The 17,241-nt window shown below is 41.9% G+C and overlaps 2 protein-coding genes across 4 annotated transcripts in view; one reads left to right on the top strand and one right to left on the bottom strand.

The window, feature by feature from the left end:
* The window catches only part of MBTD1 (mbt domain containing 1), a 74,691-nt gene extending 74,354 nt beyond the window's left edge, over positions 1-337 (bottom strand). The window contains 1 exon segment of the mRNA XM_008071592.2: positions 135-337. Coding sequence (XP_008069783.2) covers positions 135-155 — 21 coding nt within the window. The 5' untranslated portion in view covers positions 156-337.
* Positions 338-782: 445 nt separating this feature from the next.
* UTP18 (UTP18, small subunit processome component) overlaps positions 783-17,241 on the top strand; it is a 41,913-nt gene continuing 25,454 nt past the window's right edge. For all 3 annotated transcript variants that reach the window (XM_008071590.2, XM_008071589.2, XM_008071591.2), the window contains exons 1-6: positions 783-1,243; positions 3,108-3,220; positions 5,578-5,676; positions 10,761-10,828; positions 14,919-15,007; positions 16,620-16,745. In XM_008071590.2, coding sequence (XP_008069781.1) covers positions 830-1,243; positions 3,108-3,220; positions 5,578-5,676; positions 10,761-10,828; positions 14,919-15,007; positions 16,620-16,745 — 909 coding nt within the window. In that variant the 5' untranslated portion in view covers positions 783-829. The remainder of the gene's footprint in view (positions 1,244-3,107; positions 3,221-5,577; positions 5,677-10,760; positions 10,829-14,918; positions 15,008-16,619; positions 16,746-17,241) is intronic.

Genomic DNA, 17,241 nt, shown 5'->3' with positions numbered 1-17,241 from the left:
GGAGGCTGAGGGGGCGTGGGAGGGAGAAGCAGGCCTGGGAGCGGGGTCAGGGAGCTGCGGGGTTCCTGGGGTCGGGGAGCTGCAGGCGTCCCCCCCACCTGGCACACAAAGCGGCTGCCGCGCTCGGCTCTCACCAGATCCTTTGTGTTTTCCATCAGGGCCTCATGGGTAGGGGTTGTCCGTGCTCCCCGAGCCCGCGGCGCCCCCTCCCCGAGATGGGGGCAGGTGCCCCTCCCCGGGACTGCGGCAACTACAGGGGGCCCCCGGCTGGGCCCAGACCGGTGGCGGCTGCGGCAGCCCCCGGATTTCCCCCCTTTAACTCGGGTGGCCCCAGGATATCAACAACATTAGCATAGCCCTCCCTCCCCAGCGCGCCTGCGCCGTGACCCGCGCCCCGATTGGCCCACTTCCCTACATACCCTCCTCTCTCTCTTCCAGCGTGGGACCCTCCGCAGGCTCCGTACTCTACGGACCGTACCAAGGCGAGGGTGGAAAAGGTAGGGGGGCTTGCTAAATCGAGTGGTTAAAGTCAGGAGGAAAAGCAGAAGTTTCACCTAGTCATCCCAGTCTACACTGCGGTTTCCTTGCGTTCTTCTCAACAGGCTGCAGCCGCGAAGTTGTGTTGGAAAAATTTTCCACTCCAGTCACGCCGCTTCCCCCTACACCCGGAAGATTGGTCCTCCCGAAGGAACTCCCACACGGGGCGGAGCCGGCTAGGGGAGTGGGAGTTACGTAGGGAGGGAGTGTTGGTCACGTGGCAGGAGGCGGCGCAGGCTCCTTCCGGTCCCCCGGGGCCTCGGTGGTGGCGGAAAGCGGGGCGCCTGGGCGCATGCGCAGTGAGGTTCCACGTGAGCGCCTGCGTTTCTTCTCAAAGCTAACGATGCCGCCGGAACGGAGGAGACGGATGAAACCGGACCGGAGGACCGGAGCGAAATCGAACCGGAAGACCCGAGCGAAGCCGGATTGGAGAGGCGGAGCGGGGCCGAGCGGGCGCGGAGCGGGGCCGAGCGGGCCGCCCCGAAAGACTGCCCCTTCATCCCAGCGGAAACCGCCGGCCCGGCCAAGCGCGGCGGCCGCTGCTATCGCAGTCGCGGCGGCGGAGGAGGAGAGACGGCTCCGGCAGCGGAACCGCCTGACTCTGGAGGAGGACAAACCGGCTGCGGAGCGCTGCCTGGAGGAGCTGGTCTTCGGCGACGTAGAGGACGACGAGGACGAGCTGCTGCGGCGACTGCGGGGTCCGCGGGTGAGGCCGTGGCGCGCGGGCTGGGCGAACTCGGGCGGGGCGCGCGGTGGGCGGTGAGGCTCCGGGGGGCGGAGCCTGGGCGACCTGCGGCGGCGGGGCGCGCTCAGGTGGGAGGGGGCCGGAGAACGCGGGCGCCGAGGGGCGCGGCTGCGCGTCCCCCGCCTCCCGGAGCTGGTCCGAGAGTCGCGGGAGGGCGGAGACCGCGCGTTTCTCCGCCCCGGAGGTGCCCCTGCGCCTTGTATCTGTTTTGCGAACTGGAGTCGCGAGCATCTCTCGCTGCTCGGCGCCTCTGCCCTTTCCCCAAACTTGGCGTGGTCGTTTGGTCTTCTGCCTCAGGTCCTTGTCGCGATTCCGGAGGTCTGTCTCGTTGATGGAATCGCCTTGTGGGCACCGGCCCAGGAATATGCGTTTTTACAGTCTCCCCCCGTGATTAGGAGAAGCACCAACTTTGGGGAATGATCGTATCTTCGTCTATTCAACAAATATTTGCGAGCCCGTTGGATGCCAGATACTCTTTCTGGCAATGGCAAGCCCTGTGTGATCGAATATATTTTTTGCACACTTTAAAATCACTTTTTTTTTTTTTTTTGAGTTGGAGTCTCACTCTGTCGCCCAGACTGGAGTGCAGTGACCGCTCTCGGCCACCGCAGCCTCGACCTGCTGGGCTCCGGCGATCCTTCCGCCTCAGCCTTCCGAGTAGTCGGAATTACAGGCATGCACTACCACGCCCGGCTGATTTTTTTTTTTTTAATTGTAGAGATGAGGTCTCGCTGCCCAGGCGGGTCTCGAACCCGCGGGCTCAGACAATTCACTCACCTCAGCCTCCCAAAGACGCGGGATTACAGACTGAGCCACCGAGCCCAGCTAAAATAACTTTTATTCTATTCCTGGCTTTTTCTTTTGAGATAAGGAGTCCCAGACATTGTTCTGGCATTGGAGAGACACAGCAATGGGCAAAACTGACAGAAATCCCTGCTCTCTTGGAGCTTGTATACTAGTGGTGTAGACTAGATAAAGAGATAAGTAAAATTCAAGTCTTTTGGTGACAGGCGTTGAAGAGGAAAAAAACAAGACATTCAGGAAAGAAGGATCAGCCTGTGTAGAGGAAGGAATCCTGTGAAATTTTAGATATAGTGGCCAAGGAAAGTCTCACTGAGAATTAGTGTTCATTAAATGAATGCTGATTTAGGGAGTGTCAGCTGATTGCCAGAACCCCCTTTGGGTGCTTATGGGAGAAGCTGCAGCAATCTTTCTATTGGGAGATAGAGAACTAATACTGGAAAAATGCCAACTGTGTGACAGTCCTATATGTAGGAGAGAGAACAGTCTACTGAGGTAGGAGCTGTGGGCTTTGAAGGATCTTAGACCAGTAGTGAAGCACATGGAAATCACTCAGGCATTTCTGTTTTGTGGTTTTAGGAAACCTCAAGTTCACCTCAAGGAGTAGTCTGTGGTTTAGATTTAGCTGATAGTACAGTATAAAGTTTATTGAGGTAGGGAGTAAAGAACGGTCTAGTCTTTGACTCTAGTCAGCCTCTGGTTCTGTAATTTCTATAGTTCCGGCATTTTTCCTGCTTTTTTTGTCTTACCTTTTGTTCTTGTCTTAGGTCTTTTTCTTGCAGCATGTTGATTTCACTCTTTGACTGTTCCATCATGCCTCGCCTGTGCAGCTGGTGGTGCCCTTGCCTGGTCTACTCATTATCTGCTTCTGCTTCCAACATTTGCAGTGGTAGCATTCTATCTCATTATTTCATCAGAGAGCCATTGAAAAAGCATTCTGCAAGCCATTTTGCTGCAGTGCTTGCATGTCTGTTACCCTGGGACAACAAAAACTCAGTGTTTGAGAACGTTTTGTCTTCTACAGGTTCAAGAACATGAGGACTCGGGTGACTCAGAAATGGAGAATGAAGCAAAAGCTAATTTTCTGCCTCAAAAGAAGCCAGTTTGGGTGGATGAAGAAGATGAAGATGAGGAAATGTAAGTTGCCTTAGATTTTTTCCCAGAATCCCTTTGGACACTTTACAGATTATTTTGCAGATTTTAAAATCATTCTTTTTGTGAATTTTTAGTTATGTAGAGATTAGAAAAATATGTGGAGGTATAGGAAAAAAAGGTCATTCATGGCTCATAATCCTGCCACTGAGAGAATCACTATTAGCATGTTGGGATACTTCTGACTGTGTCTTTTCTCTTCTGTGATGTGTAAAGTAGCCAAGAGAGCACAGTGTTTGGAGACAGACCTGAGTCGGCCTCCTGATGTGGCCAGTTCCTAATTTACCATTGGCAAGTTTGTAAGCTACCTTTTTTCTTTGTAAAATGAGCACAATGGTATCAGAAGGCTTTTGGGATTCAATGAAGTAGTACATGCACAACTTTTAGCTCAGTGCCTGAAACTCAGTGAAGGCTAAAAACAAAAAAACAAAAACTAGCTCATACTATATGTACTCTTGTACAAAACAATATACTGTATACCTAACTTAGCATTTTCACTTTTTCTATGTAAAGTTATATTGTAAGCATTTCTCCTTAGGAAAAAACCTTTATAAACATTTTTAAATGGTTTTATTGTAGCCCGTTGTATGAATTAACTATAATTTACATAACTATTGTTAGGGAGATTTTGTTTTATTTATTTATTTAATATTTTAAAAATTTTAATATTGTGGGGTATAGTTAAGGGTTAGGTATACAAATATTCACTGTGCAAATACCCTTGTTGATAAAAGAGATTTTATTTTTGACTTTAATAAGTTAATGCTGAGATGAACATCTTTATGAATACACCTTTTTTGCATTTCTAATTATTTCCTTAAGAAAGATTCTTTGAGGTCGGTGTGGTAGCTCATGTGCAATCACTGCACTTTGGGAAGTAGAGGCAAGAGGATTGCCAGAGCTCAGGGGCTCAAGACTAGCCTGAGCAACTTGGTGAAACCTAGTCTCTACAATAAACCAAAAAATTAGCCGGGTGAGCTAACATGCACCTGTGGTTCCAGCTACTTGGAAGGCTGAGGTGGAGGGATCACCTGAGCCCAGCAGGTCAAAGTTGCAGTGGCTGTGAGTGTGTCGCTGCATTCCAGTGAGACTCCAACTCAAAAAAAAAAAGATTCTTTGAGGTAAAATTGCTTGATCAGAGAGCATAGCTTTTTTTTAAAGGCTCTTGGTAAATACTGCTAGAACCTCATATTATGAGGTTCTACCAATTTACCTTCCCATTGAAAGGTGTCCATTTTTATAAGCAATGATTTTTTTTTCAAACTTGTCAGTTTAATGGTGGGAAATACTTCAACCTAATTTGCATTGAGAAAACATTTTTCGTGCTTAATCATTGGCGTTTCTTACAAATATTCTTTACTATGTTTTTGTCTATTAGAAACTTTAAAAATGATCTTAGTATATTGGTTTTTTACATATTGAAAATTTCAGACTTTTATATTTCAGGTTTATTGTAGGTTTTCCCCCTAGCTTTCTATGCGTAAAAGTTTTAAATCTTTTTTTTTTTTTTATTTATTGTAGAGATGAGGTCTCGCTGCCCAGGCGAGTCTTGAACCCGCAGGCTCAGACAATCCACTCACCTCAGCCTCCCAAAGGCGCGGGATTACAGGCTGAGCCACCGAGCCCGGCTAAATCTTTATGTAGTCAAATCTGTGAGTCTTTTTTCCCTTCAGGATTTTTACCATTTTTTGTTTTGTTTTTTTGAGTCGGAGTTTTACTCTGTCGCCCAGACTGGAGTGCAGTGGCATGCTCATGGCCACCCCAGTGTTGACCTGCTGGACTATGGTGATCCTTCCACCTCAGCCTTTCAAGTAGCTGGAACTACAGGCGCGTGCTACCACGCCCAGCTAATTTTTGATAGATTGTAGGGACGAGGTCTTGCCAAGTTACCTGGGCTGGTCTCGAACGCGCAGGCTCAGGCAATCCACTTGCCTCAGCCTCCCAAAGTGCTAGGATAACAGAGTGAGCCACCGAGCCTGGCCACCATTGTTTTTAATAGCAAAAATTATTTACCAGAGAGAGAACAAATGTTTGCCTGTATTTTTCCTTCATAGTATTTTATATATTTAGCTGTTTGGGTTGCCTGGGATTTACTTTGGAGAATGGCAAAAACTGTGTGTACATAAGTTATGATGAAGTTTTGAAATACTAGCTCTCCAAAGGGTAAACTGAAATATCAGACTCTCTCTCTTTTTTTTTTTTGGGAGGTAGAGAATATGCCTATGAGATGTTCATCTTGACCAATATTATTCCATTAAATGTTTTTTTAAAATACTAAATGCAGCAACTATTCATGTTGACTCTTTAAAGTAATTTAATTAAAATATACTGTTCTTTTATAGGATTGACATGATAAATAATCGGTTTCGGAAAGATATGATGAAAAATGCCAGTGAAAGTAAACTTTCAAAAGATAACCTTCAAAAGAGACTTAAAGAAGAGTAAGTGTACTTTTTCATGTAATTTACTAAGAGGTATATATAACCAGTGGTTTTGGTTTGCTTATTCTTCAGCAGTGTAACAGCTTCCCACGTAGAGTGGCAAGGGCATTGCTATTGGAGACAATGAATACATTTCAGTTTTAGAGGGAAGGGTATATAAAACGAGCACAACAACAATTTGAAAAAAACCTGCAGTCCCACCACTCAGATATAATCAATGATAATATTGCATAGTTGCTTGTTCATTTGTATATGGTAAACCTTCTCTTTTCCACAATTTTATAGTATGAAAATTTTTAATGATTTAAATACCTGCCACTTGGGTTCAGTGGTTTTTAAAAATATTTTGCCGTATTTGCTCTTTATATTTGGGGTGTGTATGTTTTCCAAATCTATTTGGGAATAAGGTGCAGATAACATTTACTCCATAACTCTTCAATTTGTGTAGCCTAAGATTAAGGACATTTTTCCTTTGTAATCACAGTACTATTGTCACACCTGAGAAAATTAATAGCTTATGACCAGTCCATATTAACTTCCCCAGTTTTTGTATGTCTCTTAAATCTCTTTTCATCTAAACCAGTATAGCCATCTTTTAGTTATTTTTCAGTGATGTTGACTTTTTTTAAAGTGTGTAAGACTGTTGTCTTGTAGAATGTCCCACATTCTGAATTTTTGGATCTTTTTTTTTATTGAGTGAAATTCACAGTATTAGCTATTTTAGAGTATAAGAGGGGGGCCCAAAAAAACTGGAAATTATTTTTTAAAAATTGTGTATTTATTCTTATATGCTTAAACTTCAGTCACCTTCAAAGCACTCTCCATTTGATGCAATTTACCTATTGAGATGCTTTTTCCACTGCTCAAAAGTTTTTGAACTCATCAATTTTGATTACCTTTTAGTGGTTCTGCCATTCTTTGTTTCACCTTTTCTACATTGGCAAAATATTTCCCTTTGAGGACTTTTTTCATCTGGGGAAACAAAAAAGTGGTTTGAGGAGAGATCTGGTGAATAGGGATGGTGCCCTATACCCCATTAGTCAGTCATTCTTTGTTTCTTCTTCCCTCAACCTGATTATTTTTTCATTGTGTTGTTTAATTTGTTCTTCTTTCATCTGTGTTTTCTTTGAAGATGGGTTTGAAAGCTTGATTAGAATTAGATTAAAAATTTTTGTGAGGAATATGAAGATGATGTGTATTTACTGCATCGCATCCAGGAAAGCTAAATGTGGGATTCCAAATTAGTGACACAAAGTGTAATCACTTCGGATTTTGGACCACTAGATATTTCCATTTTAAAAGTCTAATCTCTTCTTTGCAAATAATAAGTAATTTGTGTGGTTTTTTGGACAGTGTATGAAAAACTTGTTCACTCAAGAAATTCTCAACCATTGGTTTTAAGCATTCATTGGTAATCATTGCCTGAACTAATTACAGGTTAGGTATTCCTTGCCCAAAATGCATGGGACCAGAAGTCTTTTGGGTTATAGAATTTTTTGGATTTGGGAATATTTGCCTTATACTTACTGGTTGAACAGCCCAAATTCAAAAGTTTGAAATTTGAAATGCTCATTGGAGTTTCACGTTGGTGCTCAGAAAGTTTCAGATTTTGGAGCTTTTTTGGGTTTTCAGATTTTGGATGCTCAACGGAGTGTATTACGTTAGGAGTTGTAGAATGGTGTTTTATCTGATTCTGTCGTTGATGAAAGTCCCCCATACATAGATGATAGCGGAAGCCTATTGATTTTCAAAGTTATTTTTATTAAATTTGCTGAACAAGAGAAAGTACCATCTTGACAGCACCATTTTGACAGAATCTCAGTTTTTATGGAGGAATTAGGAAAGGATATTTATGGGCTCTGGAGCTGGGGTTAGCCATAGGCATAGATCCAGAGTGGAAGTTAATAGTTATGGTCTTGGGCAAGGATTGGTCAATATCTTTGAACTGGACAAGTTGCTGGAACCTTTGTCTTTGGAAGTCTGCAGAGTTCCTGCTACTATGGTCTTGGAAGATATGGATCTGCATAGTATAGTTTATTTGCAAATTTTTGTTTTTATTGTATTTCTCAATCTACATTTATTGGTAGACATCCTTTTGAAAAGAGAATTTTGTACCCCTGGAGTTTCACCAATATTCTTTTGGATTCATGGGTTTTATTTTTCAGTTTGTTATCATCATTTGTCTTTGTTTCAAATTGTCCAGTCTTAGCCCATAGGAGACCGTCAGTGCTGGTGCTTATGTTCATATTTTTAGCTTTCTGGACTCACAAAAACATCCCAGACTCGCTTTGATCTTTTCCTGCCTAAATCAGCCTATTTTCCTAGGATTGCTGCTTTCTTTTAGTGGGAAATAATATTCAAGAGTAGGATACTAGGTATGGTTGTTGTTATAGGGATCTCATTGCTTTTAGGCTCTTTTAGTTGAATAGGGATAGGAAATAATATATATTTTATCATATTGGTACTTCCAATTCAAATTTACAAATCTTTTAAAATACTAAAAAATGTATTTACTTTTGTTTGTACTGACATTTTTGTATGTTCCTAGAGGTTCTTTACATTGTCTTTTATTTATTTATTGAGAAAGCAGGATGAGAGAACAGAAAAGCTCCCATAGTAGGAGGGGACATGAAGGGGTTGCCTTACATTGTCATTTTTCAAAAATTAGGTATATTGAGGTATAATTTACACATAGTGAAATCACATATTTAAAGTGTCATGCTGTGAATGTTATTAAATACATACAGTCATATAAGCACCACCACAATCAGGGAATCAAAATATAGAACATCTCCATCACCCCCTAAAGAAGCAACCCTTTTGTAGTCAACCCTGTGTCTTCAACTTCTAACCCTTGTAGCCTGTGACAACCACTGATCTGTTTTCTGTCTTTATAGACCTGCCTTTTACAGAATGTCTTTATAAATGAAATTATACAGTGTGTAGTCTTTAATCTGTTATACCCACTATCTTAAACATTGTATTTTTTTCAGAATTAAAATATATTTTCAGCTTGAAACTTTGTCATTTTATTTAGTTCCTATTTCCATTTTTATGGTCATACTTCCTTTAAATACTTGAATGTGTTTTTTGTATATTTTTAAGTCTTTGTATGCTAGTTCTATCTTGTCTGTCATTTCTCTGTCCCTGCTGACTGATTCTTCTTCTGGTAATGGTTCATGATTTTCTGCTTCTTTGCACATCTAGTAATTTGATTGAATTCTGGGCAATGTGAATGTTAGGCTGTGGAGTGCCTGCATTTTGTTTTTTGCTTTTTACTTTTGTCTTGGCAGGCCAGATAAAATTGTCTTGCAAATCAATTTGATCTTTTCAAGACTTAGTTTTAAGCTTTGTTAGAGTGGGTCTAAAGTAATTTTTGCTCTAGGCTGGTTGAGCACCACTGGGATCTCTACTGAATACCTTTAGTGACATATAAGGACCTGCCCTCTGACTGGTTGGAAGTCCAATGTCTGAGCTTTGTTGTGCAATTTACAGCTCCCTAGTAGTTTTTTCCCTGACCTCATGGAGTCTCATCCTATGAGTGTGTAGCTTAGTATTCAGAATTGTCATAGGACTCTTATGTAGATTTCTGGACCTCTTATTTTTTTTCCTCTGTAATACACTGTCCCTCACAGTCTAGTTTTTTGTTTTTGCTTTTGTTTTTGTTTTGAGTTGGAGTCTCACTCTGTCGCCCAGGCTGGAGTGCAGTGGCATGCTCACGACCACTGCAGCCTGGACCCGCTGGACTCAGGCGATCCTTCTGCCTCAGCCTTTCAAGTAGCTGGAGCTACAGGTATGTGCTACCACACCCAGTTAATTTTTTGATTTAGTGTGGAAACAGGGTATTCCCAAGTTGCCCAGGCTGGTCTTGAACCCCAGAGCTCAAGCAGTCCTCTTACCTCGGCCTCCCAAAGTACTGGGATTACAGGTTTGAGCCACCACGCCTGGCTCACAGTCCAGTTTTTTATCAGTCTCTTTCAAGTCTGATCTTTTTCTCTGCTTTGTGGGAGGGTCTTATAAAGGCATTTGGAGCCAGGCGTGGTGACTCGTGACTGTAATCCCAGCACTTTGGGAGATGAAGGAAAGAAGATTGCCTGAGCCCAGGGGTTTGAGACCAACCTGGGCAGCTTGGGGGGACCTTGTCTCTACAGTAAATAAAAAAAATTAGCCGTGTGTGGTGGTATGTGCCTGTGCTTCCAGCTACTGGGAAGGTTGAGAAGGTAGGGTCGCCTGAGCCTAGCAGGTCAAAGCTGTGGTGGCCGTGAGCATGCCACTGCACTCCAGCCTGGGAGACAGAGTGAGACTCCAACTCAAAAAAGTAAATAAAAAATAAAGGCATTTGGGGGAAAATTTCCTGTGGTGATAGGGTTATTAATCTTGTTTATTTTCCTTCTCTCAGGGATCACAGTCCTGTATTATCTGTTGTCCAGTTTCTGAAGCAGTTGTTTCATATGTTGTCTAGTTTTCTAGTTACTTACGGCTAGTAAGTTTAGCTTGGTGATCTGGTCTGTATTTCTGCGTCAAAAAATTAAAACAATCCTTTGCCTCTTGCAGGTACCAGTTCTTCAGAACTCCGCTATCATGAGTTCTGTAGCATTCCAGAGAAATGCTCTCATTTTATTAAAATGATGTATGATGAAGTTTGTTTATTCTTATCAGTCTTTTCAATTTTTTTCAGACCTTTTTTTCATGACGTGTTTTTTTTTTTTTCCAGACATGTTTGCATGTATGTACTGTGGCAGTGGTTTATAACCACAAAGATACTTCTTTACTTAGTCTGATATCTGGAATGTGTTGATATGAGCAAATAAGACAACCATGAAACTGGACAGCAATAATTAACTACAAATATGAATTTGGATATCCTGTATCTAGGGCTAGTTTAGGTGGATAGAGGTTTATGAAAGTTTCTAGTATAGGCAAATTGGGGCTGTTTTGTGTGAGTGAAGATAATAACTTCTGTTCATAAAGATAGTGGATTCTGTATATACTCTTAAGGGTGACCCAACCTATACTCTTTAAATGTGTCAAGCCATGTGAACATACAGTGGTTACCTCAATTTCTTTTTGTAATTTTTGCTTAGATTCCAGCATGCCATGGGGGGAGTACCTGCCTGGGCAGAGACTAATAAGCGGAAAACATCTTCAGATGGTGAGTGTTGATATCTGTTTAAGTTAGTAAATAAGTCCTTATTCCTGTCTGTTAGAGGATGAAGGAATCTTAGTGATATATCCTGATTTTATCCACTGGAATAATCTTTTCTACATTATCCTTCACCTAAGTACATCAAATAATGTTGTATTCTTTCTTGTACTGTTTCTTTTAACATGTTAAACATCCCTTGTTTCTTTGACCACTTTTTAACTTAATTTAATTTTTTTATTTTAAAGAGGTGGGGTACAATTCAGGATTAGGTATACAAATGTTTATTATGCTGGTACGCTTGTTGATGAGGTTTGCCCTTCCCTCCCCCAACAGTTTGCCTCAAGTGCCAATCCCACCCGCCTTCCCCTGGCAGTTACCCACCACTGCCAATCCCTTTCTTATAGTATTATGATAGTTGTTCAAGGTCCACTTATGAGTAAGAGCATATGATACTCTGTTCTTTGTTTCTGTGATAGATCACTAAGTATGATAGACTCTAAATCTATCCAAGTTGCTGCGAAATCCATATGTTTGTCCTTCTTTATGGCTGCAAAATATTGGCTGCAAAATATTCCATTGTGTATATATACCACATTTTTTTAATCCAGTCCAGCTTCAGTGATCAGCACAGTTGGTTCCATGTTTTTGCTATTGTGAGTAGAGCTGCAACAAACATGCGTATGCACATATCTTTTTGGTAGAATGACTTGAGTTCCTCCGGTTGTATTCCCAATAGGGGGATTGCTGAGTCATATGGAAGGTCAATTTCTAGTTCTTTTGGAAATCACCACACTGTCTTCCAAAGAGGTTGCACTAGTTTGCATTCTCACCGGCAGTGTAGAAGTGTTCCTTTTTTTCCAAGTCTTCACTGGCATCTGTTGTTATTTGTTTTATTAATGATGACCGTTCTTACTGGGGTTAGGTGGTATCTTAGTGTGGTTTTGATGATTAGTGAGGCTGAGTACTTTTTCATGTGTTTGTTGTCTGCCCGTATAACTTTTGAGAAGTGTCTATTTATGTCTTTTGCCTACTTTTTAATAGGGCTGTTTTTTTCCTTTCGATGCATTTGAGTTCATTGTAGATCCTAGATGTTAGGCCTTTGTTAGATATACAGTTGGCAGATATTTTTCCCATTCTCTGGGCTGTCTCTCTGCTTTCTTGATCTTTGGCTATTTTTTATATGACATATTTTTAGATCCTGGGTCACCAGTTTGTTCTCAGGGATGAAATGTAATTTTGTTATCCATTTTAGAATGCTACGTTTACAGGACCCCGAAACATTTTGGATCCATGTAATTATAAATATGGTTATGTTAACTATTGAAACAAAACCCCGTAGATCCCAGTAACTTAATGCAATAGATAATTGTTTTTTTTTCATGCACATAAATTTGGGATGATGAGAAGCTAGCGCTCTACCTGAGGTACCCAAGTTTATAGAGGTTCTGCCACCTTGAGATTGGATCTTCCAAAGTTGTCCAAGATGTGATATCCAGTTGGTTTATAGAGGAGGAGAGAGAGACTCACCTGGAGGAGACTTTTATTGGCCTTTTCTAGAACATGCTACTTTTGCCTACATTTTATTGGCTAGAACTAAATCACAAAGCCACACTAACTGCCAGCAAGTTTCGTTTAGCTTTGTGCCCAGGAGAAAAAAGAAATGGATTAGGCCAACAATTAGCCGACTCTACTACTGTCTGGGATAGCCTAGTCTAATATCTTCATTTTACAGATGAGGGCGTTTCAAAGGTAAAGTGACTTGTTCAAGGTATACTTATTATTGACAGAATGGTGACTAGAACTCAACTTCACAATTATGTCCAGTGTGTTATCTTTATTTGTAAGTACTTACTGAGTTTGTTTAAAAGAAAACTTTTTCTTTTAAACTTCACCACAGCAAGGCGTGGTGGCTTAAGCCTGTAATCCCAGCACTTTGGGAGGCTGAGGCGAGAGGATTGCCTGAGCCCAGTGGCTCGAAACCAGCCTGGGCAACTTGGCGAGACCTCGTCTCTACAATCAATCAAAAAATTACCTGAACTTGGTAGCTTGCACCTGTAGTTCCAGCTATCAGAAGGCTGAGGCAGAAGGATCGCCTGAGTCCAGCAGGTCAAGGCTACGGTGGCTGTGAGCGTACCACTGCACTCCAGCCTGGGCGACAGAGTGAGACTCCAACTCAAAAAATAAAAATAAATTTAACCACACTCCCTCAAATCAACAGCAATTTGTTAATATTACAGATTGTTTTGTTGCTGTTTTGTTTATTGCCCCTCCCCCCATTTTAGTTTGCTTTGTAGTCTGCTTAGACTTCATAGTGCTTTTGAACCGGCTTGAAGGATTTTGGAAGTTTTGGAAATTCTTGCCTACTATATCTTCAAATATTGTTTCAGTTCCAGCCTTCCTTTCCTTCTGGAATATTAGTTACATGTATGTTAAATTTTTTTTTTTTTGAGTTGGAGTCTCACTCCTTCGCCCAAGCCGGAGTGCATTGGCGTGCACACTCACGGCTACCGCAGCATCGACCTTCTGGGCTCCAGCGATCCTCCTGCCTCAACCTTCCGAGTAGCCCAGAATATGCGCTACCTTGCCTAGCTATTTTTTATTTTATTGTAGAGACGAGGTCTCACCAAGTTGCCCAGGCTGGTCTCGAACTGGCGGACTCAGGCAGTCTGCTCGTCCAAAGTGCTGGGATTACAGGCTAAGTCCCCGAGCCTCTCCAATGTTAAATATTTTTAACCTATTCTGTGTATTTTCTAATTTTTTTCTTTCTGTGCTTTAGTTTGTATGTTTTTTTCTGACTGATTTTCCAGACCACTAATTTTACATCTAATTTTTTTTTTTTTTTTTTTGAGTTGGAGTCTCACTCTGTCACCCAGGCTGGAGTGCAGTGACCTGCTGGGTTTAGGTGATCCTTCTGCTTCAGCCTTCCAAGTAGCTGGAACTACAGGCATGCACCACCACGCCTGGCTAATTATTTGATTAGCATTTTTCAGTTCTAAAATTTTCATTTGGTTCTTTTTTAAATATTCTAGTTCTGTGGCTCAATTTTGAATCTTGTCTTTCATTATTCTTTTTTTTTTTTTTGAGTTGGAGTCTCACTCTGTCGCCCAGACTAGAGTGCAGTGGCTACTCCCGGCCACCGCAACCTCGACCCGCTGGACTCCGGCAATCCTTCCGCCTCAGCCTTCCAAGTAGCTGGAACCAAAGGCATGCGCTACCACGCCCAGCCAATTTTTTGATTTTATTGTAGAGATGAGGTCTCGCCAAGCTGCCCAGGCGGGTCTCAAACCCGCGGGCTCAGGCAATTCACTCACCTCAGCCTCCCAAAGCGTGGGATTACAGGCTGAGCCACCGAGCCGGCTGCTCATTATTCTTCAGCATGTTAAACACAGTATTTTATTTATTTATTTATTTATTATTTTTATTTTTTTGAGTTGGAGTCTCACTCTGTCACCCAGACTGGAGTGCAGTGGCCACTCCCAGCCACCGCAGCCTCGACCTGCTGGGCTCCGGTGATCCTTCTGCCTCAGCCTTCCAAAGTAGCTGAAACTACAGGTGTGCACTACCACACCCGGCTAATTTTTTGATTTATTGTAGAGATGAAGTCTCCCCAAGTTGCCCAGGTGGGTCTTGAACTGGCGGGCTCAGGCAATCCACTCACCTCAGCCTCCCAAAGCATGGGATTACAGGCTGAGCCTCCGAGCCCGGCTAAGTTCTAGTTCTTTTTCACATGAGTTTTTAAGCTAGATCTCTTGTCCACCCTGTAGCCAATTTTGCCATAATTAGGAGTTTTTCATCTTAAACAAAGCACCAGCTTTAAACTTTTATTTCATCTCACCTTGTTTTAGTAACCATCTGTGTATGTGTTAGCCTTTCATTCCAGATCGAGCTTTGATTTTTGACTGTAAATGTTAAGCACCGTGTCCTCTTTTTCCTCTCCTTTAGATGTATTTTGCTGTTTTTCTTTTACCAGTTGCAGCTTGAACAAAGTGATCGAGGATGTTAGGCCAGGAGTGGAGTTAAAATACAGAAGTTTGGGGTAGGTAAAGGGCCATCTCATTGATTCTAACAATCAGTCTCGTGGGTTTGTTGGACTTAGATGAAAGTGAAGAGGATGAAGATGATTTGTTGCAAAGGACTGGGAATTTCATATCCATATCAGCTTCTCTTCCAAGAGGAATCTTGAAGGTAAGAGTCAGTGAAGTGGGTGGGGAGTGGCTACCCAAGTACTTACCTCTGCAATTTAATCTGCTTCCCAGTTATAGATATATGGATTCCTTTTTTTGGAATTAAGTTTGCTGTCATTTTGCCTTGGTAAATATTAATTTATTTTGTTTTTGAAAAAATGATCAAAAGATATTAAATTGTGTTCCCTGTAAATCTAGGAATCCTATTTGATTTTTCTTTTTACATTCCCCTTCATTTTCATTGGCATCAGCTTAGTCCATAGTGCTGTCATCTCTCCCCTGGAATATGTAGTAGCTTTGTGACTAGTGCCTTTACTTCCATTTTACCTCTTCCTAATTCATTCTTTGTCTAGCAGCCAGAGGAATCTGAAAAATAAAGCATCAGGTCATATCACTTTTCATTGCTTTTTGCAGACTTCTGAATTCCTTATCTTAGTCTGCACTGCCCTTCACAGTCTAGCTTCTTCCTATAACCTCAGCCTCATCACACACCTCCTCCTCCTTATTCCCTTCTGGAGCCTCCCAGGCCTTTTTCTGTTTCTGCACATGCTGGGTCTTTTCTTGCCTCTGCTTGCTTTTACGCTTGCTCTTTCCTTCTGCTTGTCTGGTCTTCTGGCACTGCTAATGGCTACCTTATTCTTTCCTTTCTGTTCACATGGCACCTTAGACAGGACTTGCTCTAAAGCGGCCTATGCTAGTCACTTTTTCACTCATCACTGTGGCACCAAGTACCTACCCAGCATGGTCCTTTAGTTAAACATCTGTCGTATTAACAGATCTCTCTGTGATGTAGGTATTTTCCCTGTTACACAATGGCATGAGTATTTAGATGGAGCAGGGGAACCTATTATGGTACATTACTAGGAGCCAGAGTGATTCTGTCTCCTCTTACCTTATGAGCACAATTTTATTCATTTCCTCATAGGATGAATTTATCTCCATTGAAGATGTAGTTACTGCTGCACTGAATGAAGTAAAAATTTAGCTTCACTGGTGACAAACAAAACATACAAAAAATATTTTTAATAGAATTTTGAAAATTTTTGGGGGACATCCTGCGTTTAGGGGGAAAACCTGTAAAAACAAAGAAATAACTAAAATAGTCAAAGTGAGTCATTACTTTAATGCAACCATGTACCCTGAGAGAAGTCAGCTTTCATGCCAACCATAGAATTGTGGGGACAACTACACAGTGCCTCTTGTATTAGTACCATGAATGTGAATTTTTATTTCATTCAGTGCAACAGTATCATGAATGTGAAGATGCCAGAGTAGGAATGAAGTAAAGTTTCCCTGGAAGTGAAAATCTCTGAACAAATGGTTATATCTTGGGGAAGTGACTATATACTGGTGCTCCAAGGACATATAATAAATTTAGGCTTCTAGATGTGGAAAGGACTTTGATGATTTAATGCCTTCATTTGAGAGATGTTAAGATTGGATTCTTGTATGGTAAAGTGATTTGCTAGTTGGTGCCAGAACTGTGGTCTTTTGGTTATCATTCCAGTGCATTTTCTTCTGCATCATAAACTGTAATGTCTTTTCTTCATGCTCTAAAGACAGTGATGTTAACTCATTTGAATCAGTAAAATTCCAGCTTTGTTTTTCCATAGATGAAGAACTGCCAGCATGCTAATGCTGAACGTCCTTCTGCAGCTCGGATCTCGTCTGTGCAGTTCCATCCTTGTGCACAGGTTGTGATGGTTGCTGGATTAGATAATGCTGTATCACTATTTCAGGTGTGCAGTTTAAAACATATATTTATTTATTTATTTATTTTTGAGTTGGAGCCTCACTTTGTCACCCAGGCTGGAGTGTAGCAGCATGCTCACAGCCACCCCAGAGTCGACCTGCAAGTAGCTGGAACTACAGGCGTGCACTACCATGCCTGGCTATTTTTAAAATTATTATTTATTGTAGAGACGAGGTTGCCCAGACTGATCTCGAACCTGCAGGCTCAGGCAGTCCACTCACCTTGGCCTCCCAAAGTGCTGAACATATATTTATTTGTTTTAAACGTGACATTATTTTTATTGAAGAACCAGAAATTTGCAATTCAAAGTGCAAAAATAATGGAAAAAAATTATGGCTTAAATGTCATTCCCTGAAGAATAGATAAGTCTCACCAGGATTCATTTGCTTAGAATTGAGGCAGCAAACTGCCCCTGTTTTTTGCTATAGAGTCTGTTGTCACCGTTGTCAGTCACAGCTGCTCTATCCCTCACTTACTCACAT

Source organism: Carlito syrichta, unplaced genomic scaffold, assembly GCF_000164805.1.
Source record: "Carlito syrichta isolate Samal-C Ts95f unplaced genomic scaffold, Tarsius_syrichta-2.0.1 Scaffold314404, whole genome shotgun sequence".
Taxonomy (NCBI): domain Eukaryota; kingdom Metazoa; phylum Chordata; class Mammalia; order Primates; family Tarsiidae; genus Carlito; species Carlito syrichta.
Note: the sequence above shows the minus strand (reverse complement) of the source record. Positions and strands in the feature narration are given on the sequence as shown.